Raw genomic sequence first — 13318 nt, 5'->3', positions numbered from 1 at the left:
GAACAGCCCACCAATGTTCCCCCACCGCAGGGCCCTGCCTTAGTGCCTCCGTGGTGCTTCTCCCTGCTTGAAATCTCCTGTTCCCGTTTTTTGTTTCATTTTTTTCAAGACCAAGTCTTGTTATGTTACCCAGAGGGCGTCAAGCTTCTAGGTTCCAGCCAGTCTCCAGCCTCAGCCTCCTGAGTAGCTGGGAATTTGGGCCCCCACCACCATGCCCGGTGTCCATTTTTAATGTGCTTGGATGATGACTATATGGCTGTTTGTGGGGCTGGGACCTTGTCTGCCTGGTTCCTACCTGGCTGGTGTCCCCAGCACTTCCAACAGTGCTTAGTATATAGTAGCGGCTTAATAAATTCTTAATGAACGAATAAATGAATCGGAAAAGTGGTTCACAGTGTTTTAGCTGTTTGGGAAATGCCCCACTAGACCTACTATCTCCCTTCTTATGGCCGAAAATAGACAATGGTTTCTATTTATTGATGGGCACCTTGATCGGGAGCTGAATTTTCTACAGTTACTTTTCCTCCTACCCAAGTCCAAGAGCTCATTCATTCACTCTGCCTGGAAATTCCATGAAGTAGGTGCTTCTAAGGCCATCACGGACGCAGTGTCTAAAGCACAGAGAAGTTAGGAAGCTTGCTTACGATGCCACAAGGAGGGCTGGGGACATAGCTCAGTTAGTAGAGTGCTTGCCCTGCAAGCAGAAGGCCCTGGGTTCGATCCCCAGCACCGGAAAAAAAAGAAAAAAAAAAAAAAAAAAAAAAGATTCTACAAGGAGGAGGCGGCAGAACCAGGACAGAGGCCTGGCCGACTAGCTCCGAGCCCCCACATTCAATATCCCTGACGCCATAGGTGACGGTCCCCAAACTTCATCCTCATGAAGGATTCTCCGCTCAGTGAAATCGGAGGCTGCAAAGAGCTCCTACCTTTGAGAAACCTAGGAAGCAAATAAAGTCCTTGTCTACAGGATTCTCCCAGGGAACCAAGAGCATGCTAAAAAAAATTAAGCCAATCTTCCAAATGTGTAATTAGGCTTATTTTGGGTAGAGAACAAAAAACAATTCAGATCACTAAAAGAATAGAGCAGCTTCGGATTCCAGAAACAGAGCTTCATCTATTTGATCCACCAAATATTCTTTTTTACACACCAGCAACCAGCCGCTGTCCAAATGGCTAGATGTCTGAGCCAAAGACCTTCATAGGCTGTTTGCAAATAAGCATGACTATAAGCTGGGAAATGGAAACTTGACTCTAAGAGCTTTCTTCTTGGGCTGGGGATGTAGCTCAGTTGGTAGAGTACTTGCCTTGCATGCATAAGGTTCAATCCCCAGCACCACTGAGAAAAAAAAAAGAACCTTCTTCTTTTTGATAGGAAATATATCCCCACGTGTCTGACCCTCCATTCGGCACCGGAAATAGAATGATGAGAATAACAAGATTGGTCCGGGCCTCACAGAGCACACAGACAGGTGGAGAGACACCCCGAAGTCAGAAGGCAAATGCATAAAATAAACTGTGACTTGCATTAAGGAGACATTTCCAGAACTGAGTCAGAGCCTGCTTTTTGTCACGTACTGTGCGAAGCACTTGACACGCAGTAACTCATTTAATCCAGAATGACCAGGAGGCTAAAATAAATAACTCATCATTATCTTCCATCAGTAATATTTTGTCTTTGGAAGCCAATTGTTTTTATTTGTTCTGAGGGCTTGAACCCAGGGGGTGCTTAACCACTGAGTCACATCCTCAGCCCCTTTTTATTTTTTATTTTGAGACAGGATCTCACTGAGTGTCTTAGGGTTTCACTAAGTTGCTGAGACCAGCCTCAAACTTGTAATCCTCCTGCCTCAGCCTCCCGAGCTGCTAGAATTATAGGCGTGAACTACTGTGCCCAGCTTAGAGGTCAATTTTGTTTGAGAATGAATGTAGAAATTTGGCAGGCGGCAAGAACAAAGAAAATGAATAAAGTTTTTACAGTGAGCTCAAGTGCACAGCTTAGAGATATATTTACCCCATTTTATCCTTTATGTATTTACTTATTTATTTAAGTGGTATTGGGGATGAACCCAGGGGTGCTCTACCATGAAGCCACATCCCCAGCCCTTTTTATTTTTTATGTTGAGACAGGGTCTCACTAAGTAGCTGAGACTGGCCTTGAACTTGTGATCCTTCTGCCTCAACCTCTCAAGTAATTGAGACATGCGCCGCTACACCGATCACCCTAATTTTTTTTTTTATCAGTAGCCAAAATGTTAGTAAGTTAGAATCAAGCCAGTTTTCTGGTGCTGGGGCATCAGATAATGAATGCATCCAATCTAGCTCTGAGGCTCGTCCAGATAATATTCCCAGAGCTCTGGTAAAGACTTCGTCAATCCCTGTCCTTTCCCACCTCCAGTCTTCCCACCTGCTGTTCCTCCTGCTGGGCCTCCTCTTCCCAGCTCTTTGCAAACCCAGCTCCTTCTCGGGTCTTCAGGTTCAGTCTCCCTACTCGGTCCCACAGAGCCCCCTCCTCCTCTCCATTTTTCTTGCCTTAATAATATTCCATAATCACGTTTTCTTTTGCATATTTAGTTAGTTTTTTGTTTTCGTTTTTATTTTTTAGTCTCCACCAGAATGTTAAGCACCCTGAGGCCAGGGAGCAGGGCCTGCCACAGAGTGGGGCTCAAGAGTTTTTGAATGAATGAATGTCCACCAGGGACAGTGGTTCTCAACTCTGGCCGCTTCTGGAAATGACCTGGGAAATTTTCAACAAAAATTCTCTGGGTCCTAAACTAACCTCCCTCCAAATAAAAAATTCCTGATCCTGTCGGTCTGGAATGGAACTTGGGCATTAGAATATCTTAAAGGGCTCCCTCCCTCTCCAGGTGATTCCAAGTTGCAGATCGGGTCAGGAGCCACGAGTCCAAGGGAATATAAAAAGAATAACTTTGGAGAGTTTCATCTCCGGTTTACACTGGCAGCGACCCCATGGCTGCCTCTCATCCGGGGTATCATGTGGGCTGTAACAATAGTTCTGCTCAGAAGAGCAGAGGGAAAGGACAAATACATTCATATTTTCCTGGCTTAGGACAGCGGAGTAGCTTTACCGCCTGGTGTAAAGTATCACAAATTCCTAGAACCTTAGACCCACTGGTGTTCCGCTTCAGTTATCCGAATCGATGGGGTTGCTCCAGATCCGAATGGCTGGGGTTACTCTGGCCTCGCCTTTGAGGGGCAGACGTCAGGAGCCGCCTGCACCCTGACAGGTAGCCAGCAGTCGCCGCTAGCACTTGGGACAAACTTGCTGCTCTGCACTGCGGCCTTCCTGAGGCTCAGCCCAGAAACTTCTGGCTCCTGACCAACTTTCCTCCTGTGGGTATTTGAGTATCGTGTGTCCATCCAGGGAGGAGGTGTATAAATAAGCTCGAAATAGCTATATGCTGTGACCACGACGTCATCAGACTTACTACAGGAGAGGGGACCTGGCCCACTTTCTGTCCAAGTGTGACCTTCACCGGCTCGTGGCACTGGCCAAGACGCAGATACTCCCGTTAGGTGTGTGGGTTTGTGATGGTAGCCACATTTTGCCACCGTGAGCCCAGGACCCAGACAAACAAGCCAAGAGGCACTGCAGGGGTTCCTGAGGGCCTTACAGAAATGTGTACCAAGAACCCCTTTGTTCTGTACGCCCAGAAGTCTTTGTCTGCATCTCAGAAGAAAATACAAACTGGAAAGAAATTTAAAGCCCTTCTTTTTAACATACTTTGCAGGATGAACAGAGACAGCACCTGGCTGCTCAGCACTCTAAATAATAGCAGGTAGTTTGTTGTGAGACCCAGAGCTGAGAAACTCTGGGCAATGTCCATGCACCCTAAGTTAAAAGACAGTTGGCACAGAGAAAGTGTGAATTATGAAGAGGAACTGGGGAATCTCGTCATACTGATGGAGCGATTCCTTCTCCCGATTGCGGTTGAGTTTGTTCTAATCTAATTGGGACAAAATTTCACAGAACTATACACACACAAAAAAAGGAAAGCATACCAGCCAGGCATGGTGGCACATGCCTATAATTCCAGCTACTTGGGAGGCTGAGGCAGGAGGATCACTTGAGCCCAGGAATTTGAGGCCGGGCTGGGCAACATAGTGAGACCCCCATCTCTTCAAAAGAATACACACTCACTGTTGAAGTCTGAATAAGGTCTGTCCCTGAATTAATAGCATGGCATCACAGTCGATTTCCTGATTACGACAAAGTTCTGTGGCTCCACTTGATGCTGGGTGAAAGGTTCATGGGAACTCTGGATACTATCTTTGAAACTTCTTGTGAGCTTGAAACTATATCAAAATGAAAGTTGTAATTATATTTTTTGAAAAGGACAATGGGCCAGGATAAACTGGAAGAAAAATTTGCCAAATATATAACAAAGACATTAAGGAATATCATCTGCTATCCTACTTGGTATGGTTACCACTAGCTATATGTGACTTGAGAAAAATGGCTAATCCTCCAGGTTTTAACGATAACATTTTAGACATATTGTATTAAATAAAATGTATATAATTAAGGTCAATCTCACCCACTTACTGTTACTTTTTCAATGTGGCTATGAGAAAATTTAGAATTACCTTTGTGCCTTCCATTATATTTCTGTTGTACAATGCTGACCTATAATATGTAAAAAGTTCTAACAACTCAACAAGAAAAAGATGAACCGATAGAAAACTAGACAAAGGATACGAATATAAAATTCATCAAGATGAGATACCTACAGTTGATAAACATTTATTCATACACTCATGTCTTCATTCAACAGATATTTATTGAATTCCTCCTGTGTTACAGGCACTGTGTTAGACCCCAAGGGAAGATAACCAGTTTTAGATAAGTTGTCTTAAAAAGGCCTCTCTGAGGAGGTGACTTTGGAACCAAAACCTAAAGAATGCAAAGATGGTTCATCCTCCCCAGTAATTAAAGGAATGTTATTTTGAGATTCTTTTTCAGCCACCAGAATGGAAAAAATAGATTGATAAGATACAATATTGACAGGGATGTGGGGGAAAGGGCACTTAAGTACCATTAGTGTAGACTTGTATAACTTTTATGCAGGGCAATTTGACCCTCTCCAAATGTAAATCCATAGGCCCTTTCTCTCAGCAACACCACTTCCTGGAATCCATCCTAAGGTGAGACTCAGTTGTATGCAAAAATATAGAGGAAGGCAGCCATTGCAGTGTGTTATGTAATAATCACAAAAAAAACTTTAACCAAAATGTCTGTGGGTGAGGTGTGACTGTTTACATGGACTCTGAAGTCATCAGAAAGAGACAACTAGACTCGACGTTTCTGGAGGTTGAAAGCCATTTAAAAATAAGAAGTTACAAAGGAAAGATGGCACATGGAAAATTCAGATATTTTGCCAAGAACACAAAGATGGTGCGACTTGAAAGCCATTTAAAAATAAGAAGTTACAAAGAAAAGATGGCATCATGGAAAATTCGGATATTTTGCCAAGAACACAAAGACGGTGGGACATTAGGAAATCTGTCAATGTGACTGGGTATCTTAAATCATGATTGGAGGAAGGAAACAGGAATGAGACCGATTTGGAAGCATTCACCTGGAAGATTGCCCACCCTATCCCGAGTGGGAGCAAGAAAGTTCCAGAAGGAATGTGGTAGGATGTTATTCTTATTTTGGGAACAATAACATCTCTGTGTCAGACCGTTTAAATGGAGAAACCAGATTAGGGGAAGAGCTTTGCTACTTTATGTTTCTGAAACATTTAAGTACTTTCTGTGTTCACCAATTCCATTGGTAGTTTTTTAAAAAGAATAATAGGACCATATAAGTTTTGCTTATCTAAAGCCATTCCAAGGTGTTGGGGAATGAGCTTAGGGGCAGAGCGCCTGCCTAGCATGAGCAAGGCCCTGAGTTTGGTGCTTGGCCCTGAAAAAAAAAAAAAGAAAGAAAAAAGAAAAAAGAAAAAAGCAACGTCAAGTCATTCCTAGTTCTTTCTAGTTCTTCCTTTCTGAAAAGGAAAGGGACCGTTGGCATTCTAAGCTCTTCAGAAAAAGCTGTATAAACCAGGCATTTTCTCTAAAACCCCTTTCCACCACGTCTTGAATCTGCCAAGAAATCCTTTGAATGACATTCCAATTGGGAGAGGAGGAGGACGGGGGCTGAGGGTTGGGGCGGAGCTTAGTGGCGGCTGAGGGTTGGGGCGGAGCTTAGTGGCGGCTGAGGGTTGGGGCGGAGCTTAGTGGCGGCTGAGGGTTGGGGCGGAGCTTAGTGGCGGCTGAGGGTTGGGTGCAGCTTAGTGGCGGCTGAGGGTTGGGGCGGAGCTTAGTGGCGGCTGAGGGTTGGGGCGGAGCTTAGTGGCGGCTGAGGGTTGGGGCGGAGCTTAGTGGCGGCTGAGGGTTGGGGCGGAGCTTAGTGGCGGCTGAGGGTTGGGGCGGAGCTTAGTGGTAGTGCGCCTGCCCAGCTTGCGCGAGGCCCTGGGTTCAATTCTCAGCACTGCCACACCACCAGAAAAAAAAAAAAAAATTACAGTGGACATTTTGTGAAGGAATAAAAGAATGCCTTCTGTTTTGTGTTTAGTTCTCCATCCTTAAGCTGAGACTCTCCGTCACAAAAGTCCTTCAGGATAAAATCTGAGCATTCTCAAGTCCCCCACTCTGGTCCCTCCCCCATATCCTTACATCCACCCACCAGGTCTACCTGTGAGCAGCTCCTCCTCCGAAAACCAGAGGAGCGAGAGGACTCAGAAGAGGACCCAGGGAGAAGCCAGTTCTCACCCGCTCTTGATGCTGAAAGGGGCTCTTTATCTGTTCTCAAGCCAACAGCAGCCCCCGTTCCTGGACTCCCCCAAGGTCCCCCTAGGAGCCCTGGAAAGGTGGTTGTTTGCAAAGGGGAGGAGGTTACAAACAAGATGCCAGACTGGCAACGAGTGACCAGGGTGGGTCAAGACTCATCAGTGGCTTGCACCCAAGTACCCACCAGGCAGGTGGTCGGCCTGGCTGCCCCGACCTGTCCTGAACAACTCAAAGGGCCCAGGGCCCCCCTCCCATCTCACCTGAGCGCATGGTTGATGGGCGTGTCCTTCAATATTGCACAGAATGGCTGTTCTTCCCACTTTTTTGGTCATGGCTGCTGAGAACATGAAACCCTTTTCTTATTCAAACAGCCAAGAAATAACATTGTTTTGAAGAGTCTCATTATATTTTCTTTTGTTGCAGCAACATAAACCATCACTATGACTAATCTCTGAACTATGCTTTACGAGGAAGCATGAAAGAATAATGATTAGTTAGGAAGAGGCTAAATCTTCACAGTTCTGAACTAAATGATGAGCTCTGGATTTGGGGATCCCAATGTTCTGTGCAGCGACTTTGATTTTGAAGCATCCAGAACAGTTTCTCAAACTTGAGTTCTCAAGTTTGGATCCAGTAAGGGGTAGAAAGGATTCTTTGGCACCCCAAAGATCTCAGCTTTAAGATAAGAACAAGACAGGTAGTAGCACTCAGTAAAACTAACCTCTGTTGAACATGTGCTGCGTTAATGCTAACCCGTTATGTACATGAACTTGCTGACATCTCCAATGTACAGTAGGTGCTGTTACTATTATCCCCAATTTACGGAGGAAGGCCCTGAGCTTAGAAATTAGAAAGGTCAGTAACTCACCTTAGCTCTCACTGCTGTTAAGACATGGTGTTTGTACTCTGGTCTCTCTAAGTTTAGAGTTCATACTCTATTTCATACTTCCTTGGAATATATTTAAAGATAATGGGCATCTTGACCTCACAGGACATTAAGGACAGCTGCCTAGACCAAAAGTTTTCAGTCCTGTGAAACTCTAAGATGGAAGCAGCCCAACAGTCCATAAGGGGATGGGTGGATACACAAATCATGGTCCAAACATATCAGGGAATATTATTCTGCATTGAAAAGGAAGGGGTTTCTGATACATGAATGAACTCTAAAGGCATTTAAGCCAGTCTTAAAAAGGCAAACATTACATGATTGTGCATCTAGGCAGTATCCAGAACAGTCAAATTCACAGAGTCAGAAAGAGAATGATGATTTTTCAGGGGTGGAGGGGTAGATGGAATGAGCAGTTAGCGTTTAGCAGATGTGAAATTTCCGTTTAGGAAAGAAAGTTCTGGATATGGGTGGTGGTGATGTTTGCACAACGATGTGAACGTGTTTAATGTCATTGAACTGGGCACCTAAAAATGGTGAATTTTACACATAATTCACCATCATAAGAAAAGCAACACACACACACACAATGTGTGCCTCATCCCCACACCAGTTAAGTCAGAGTCTCTGCAGGATGAGGCCCAGATATCTTATTATTTTAACTTCCCATGTGTTTCTAATGGGCTCTCAGGGTGGAGAACTCCAGGCCTGGGACTCCGATTTCTGGAACTCACCAGAAGTCCCCAAGTTGTCCTCACTCTCTCATGCAAACAAGGTGCCTGAAAACAAGTTCTCCTCCTTGCTGATCCTCCCAGGCTATTGCTAAGATGGCCCAGTTCCAGGGATTAATGAAAAGTTCCGAAAGCACACAGCTCTGTAGAATCCTGGGTATTTCTCTGTCTTGGAATTGTCTGCATACACCTAATCCCACTTGATAGTCTGGGAAGATGACAATCATTTCTGCAGTAATAATTTGAAATCAAGAAGAGAAGTTCCCAGGGAAACCTACAGTTCACCCCCTGATGGAGACCCTCAGTATTAACTCTTAAATAAATACGTCAGTCTTCTTTGGACTGCAGCTCAACTTTGGGGTGATTCTTAGCATTGGAAGAAAAGGGGGCTTATTAAGAGAGGTGAATAATTGGGGTCTTCAGCTCAGCAGCAAGGATTCTCGAGCACCTCCTCTGTGCCTGGCACTGGGCTAGTTCAGGGAATTCCAAGATGGCCCCAAGGCACGTACGCTCTGTAGGGAAACAGCCATGTCTGTACCTCCATCCAGTCCTTACAAGTACCTGAGCTCCTGCAATGGCCAGACACTACTCAAAGAGCCACAGAGGCAACATTTAAATATTTAACAAGTTTGGCACAAAGGGGGAATCAGAAAGGAAGCTCCTCTGGGCCCTTAACACGCTGGGGTGGAGATTTGGAGGAGGAGTCAGGATAGGCAGGACATTGGGGAAGGGAGACAAAGCTTAGGTAGCTGATGTTTATCAACCAGGGCAACCTTGTAGCAGCTGTAGGCACTGGTTGAATGACAGACAGCCTTGGCCTGGGCATAGAGGTTATCCATTCAGTCAAAGTCCTGGACTGTCCTTCTCACGCAGAAGCAGGTGAAATTTTATTGTAAATGACCAAATGGTAAATATTTTAGGCAAGAAGCCCTACCGTCTCTGTCCCAACTCTTTAATCTGTCATTATAGCACAAAAACAGTCGCAGACAATAGTAAACAGATGGATGTGGCTCTGTTCCAAGCAAACTTTATGAACACAGGCAGCAGGCTGGATCGGGCCCAGGGGTCATAGTTTGTGCTAGCGGACAAGACAGACCTACCCATTCATCCCAACATGCCACAAATTAGAATCTAGCCTATTCTACGTGGGGAATATTCCTCTGGGCACCGGTAGATGGTGCTGAGCAAGTTAGACAACGGTTGCTGCCCATATAGTCAATATTCTCATGGGAGAGACCCTTTGGATAGGCTTGGTGCATGCTAAGATGAAAGCAATCAGGAAAGACAGAGGTGGTTGGTTCTGCCTTGGAGGGGAGGGAAGGCTTTGCCGGAGGAGGTGAGAACCGTGCTGCTTGCTCCACAGCCCAGGGCTGAGATGAGCAAAGTGGCCCAGGCTTCTTAGAGACGTCCCATCAGGACGGCCTGCGAATCCTCAGGCCTTGTGGGTTGTCTGACATCACCAGCTCTTCCCTTGTGTCCCCCAGTCTCTGAACAGCTACAACGACGGAGACTTGGAAGGAGCCAGGCGGCTGGGGAGGAACGCCAAGTGGGTGGCCATCGCTTCCATCCTCATCGGCCTCCTCATCATCGGCATCTCTTGTGTCGTGCACTTCATGAGGAAGTAAGTAGGTTTTCTGAATCCCTCCCGCTATGAAACGCCCCCTCTTGAACACCCACCGGAACCTGTGAGGATAGGGGCGGGTCCACTCCAGGAACACACCACTCAAAACAGAAGGGTTTCCGTGTCTTCTTCCTGTTACCCAGACCTTGCAGGTCCGGAGGGGGACTCTCCTCCACACAGTCATCCAGGGCCCCAGGATGCCCGAGCTCCACCACCCCCGCAGCTGTTCCACTAGAACAGGGGCGTCTGGATCCAGCTGGATGTGATTACTTACACTCATTTTGAGTTGTAACCGCCGTGATCGCCCAGAATAATGCTAGTCGTTTTTCCTGCACAATTTCTTAGCAACTATCAATAGACAAAAACCATTTGAGTGGGAGGTGGAGGTTTAAAACCAGACCCTGGCTACAGGAAGGCACCTGACTCTTCCATCTTTTCTTAAGATGAACCCAGATACATCGTAGCCAGGATGGAGACATTTTGACCCTGACCTATACACCCCTCTTTCTGACACAAATTGCCGAGATCCAACTGTCTTGCTGCCACCCAGGGCCACGCCGCTGTCCGCAAGATTCTTGCTAATTTGAACTCTTTGCAATCCTAGCCTCTTTCTTCAGTCTTACCCTCATCTTGAGCTGGGTCCTCATTCACTAGGACTGAGTTTTTCCAGAACAAAGGGCCAACAAATGCTTTCTAAAAAGGGCTAGGTATTAAATATTTTAGACCTGGCAGTCTTTGTGGTCTCGGTCACTGTCTCAGTCACAACTATTCAACTCTGCCATCGGAACACAAGAGCAGCCAGAGGCGATATGCAAATGAGCAAGTGCAATATGCAAATGAGCAGGTGTGGCTGCGTGCCACTAAGATTTTATTTACAAAAACAAGATGTCTTGCTGGGCACAGGGGTGCACGCTCGTAATCCCAGCAGCTCGGGAGGCTGAGGCAGGAGGGTTGCAAGTTCAAAGCCAGCCTCAGCAAAAAAGTAAGGCACTCAGCAATTCAGTGAGACCCTGTCTCTAAATAAAATTTAAAAAAGGGCTGGGGATGTGGCTCAGTGGTTGAGTGCCCCTGAGTTCAACCCCTGGTACCCCCACCAAAAAAAAAAAACAAGATAGCTTGTCTGTGACCCTCTGATCTAGAACAGGAAGGGTCCTCAGGCTGAGACAGGGAGAAGGAGGAAGATAAGAGAATCTCATGTGAACTTTTCATTGCATGAGTCCGCAAGTCCCAAATGTCACTTAGGCTCACAATTAAATGACTAAAACCAGTCACATGGTCCCACCTAACCACAACAGGGTGGGAAATACCAGGGAGTAAGTGGCATATTTAGGAGCGCTCCTTGATTTGCATTCCCATGTGATATGTAAGATGATTTCCTGTGTGATTTTTGCCTTAAACTAGCCCGACCGTTCTTAGTTTAAGGACCAGAAGACTCTCTGTGTGGACGCCATTGATGTTTCTCTCTGGATTGGGACACATTTCTTCTGATTTCTTCAATTAGCCGAGATAAGCTCCATCTGCTAGAATCAATGACTCTTTCCCCTGGAGAGTTGACAGAGGACGAGGTGGTATGATGGACAACCCAGACCCAGAAATAACAAGTCCCACTCCGTCCCCGTCTGGCTGGGTAAATTCTGGCTAGACAGATAAGAATGCTGAGAAATTCTTTAGGTTTCTGCAGGAGCGGCTGGACTCTTCCCCTACCCTTGAGCGCCACGCTTTGCCCCTTGCGCTGGGATGGGCAGCCTCCTTGGCTCCGTTGACCAGAGAGGCTCATCTGAGTGGGTGAGGGAGGAAGCAGGAACCCTTCATCCTGCCAGATCGGCCAGCTCGACCTTGACAACCGAGAGAGCAGCAGATTCACAGTGGACACACTTCCTATCGGGCAAGCCAGAACGAGGAGCCGTCAGTGCCCCAAGTGGGAAAACAGGTGGCTTTGTCCCGAGAAGTGAGCAAAGGACGGGGATACAGGAAACTCAAGGCTTCTTGCTTTGATGACCTGGATGTCAATATGGTCAAATTGATTGAAACTTTATGATGTTGGCCTGTGAAGAGGAAGATGGTTGGTAAGGAGTTGTGGACACTCCTGACGTTATTCTTTAAAGAAGGCATAACACGCCATGTGTGCGTGTGTGTGCGTGCGTGCGTGTCCGCACTCACACCAGGGAGTGCAGGATCAATGGTGCAGATCTACCTGGCCCAAGCCGTCCCTTACCACTTCCTCACCTTGAGCCAATTGTTTAACTTCCCCTAACCTCAGTTTCCTCATCTGCCAAATGGGGATTATCATAGAACCCCTTTCATAAAGCTATGTTAAAGGTTAATTAGATTGACCCACAGAATTTGTGGCATTTGCTGTCTGTTCCTTAGTTGGTACACTACAATGCTGCCCATTGATCAAGCCCATTTTTACTATTGTCACCAACATTACGGTTAATGTAGATCATGTTCTGAGGCCCTCAAGATGTAAGATGCCATTAAAGAGACTTCAAGGCTCTGTATCTGAGAACCTCACTCAAAGGACAGGGAAAGAGACCAAGTCTTGGCAAAACTCCTGAGGATTAGGAAAATACATACTGCCCAGATCCAAGTCTGAGCTAAGTGGGTTTTAATAATAGCAGCCAATGCTGGCATTGACCTTGTCATTTGCCAGACACTGTTCAAAACTCTTAAATGGATTAATCCTTGTTGAGTCTTCATAGCAATCCACAGAGGTGGGCATTATTATCCCCATTATTCAGAGAAGGAAACTGAGGCTCAGAGAGGTGAAGGGATTGGTGTAAATTGCCATAGCTAATTAGCGGGAGACAGGATGTGGGTGCATTAGAACTCATGAGGTTCTTAAGCACAGCTGCACATGACCTCTGCAATAATGTGTTCCTTCTGGTGTACACAGACACTAGGGTAATACAGAGCACTTGCCTTAGGGCTAACGCCAGTATATCTTTACAAGGGTATGGTGGTAAGGTTTCCCCCTCCAAAAACGTGTGATGAGTGTAGGTCAAGTGTCTCCAGGTCCAAGGACTGCAGGACTCAGGCAGGAAACTTACATGAATGAAGCAGCCTGGACATAGGGCAATAGGGAGTGGTGGGGACTGTGGTTGATTGGTTTCAAGGGAGCAGCTACCACTTGGCCCCAATTGTTACCACTTAGTATGTAGGCCCCATTTTTCAAGAGGTGTTAGAGATCTGGGCTTTTGTATAAACTCTTCTGATTTTTGGATGTCCACTGCAAATTCATACTGTCACAGCCTGAGACTAACTACTTTGTATCTAGTTTGCAATCTG

General features: G+C 46.1%; 1 protein-coding gene across 1 annotated transcript in view; it reads left to right on the top strand.

The window, feature by feature from the left end:
- TMEM233 (transmembrane protein 233) overlaps nt 1–13318 on the top strand; it is a 39410-nt gene that overhangs the window by 17344 nt on the left and 8748 nt on the right. Inside the window, exon 2 of the mRNA XM_079152035.1 lies at nt 9894–10030. Within this exon, the coding sequence (XP_079008161.1) occupies nt 9894–10030 (137 nt within the window). The remainder of the gene's footprint in view (nt 1–9893; nt 10031–13318) is intronic.

This window comes from Sciurus vulgaris (assembly GCF_902686455.1).
Source record: "Sciurus vulgaris genome assembly, chromosome: 8".
Lineage (NCBI taxonomy): Eukaryota > Metazoa > Chordata > Mammalia > Rodentia > Sciuridae > Sciurus > Sciurus vulgaris.
The sequence above is the reverse complement of the archived record's forward strand: the minus strand, read 5'-3'. Positions and strand labels throughout refer to the sequence as shown.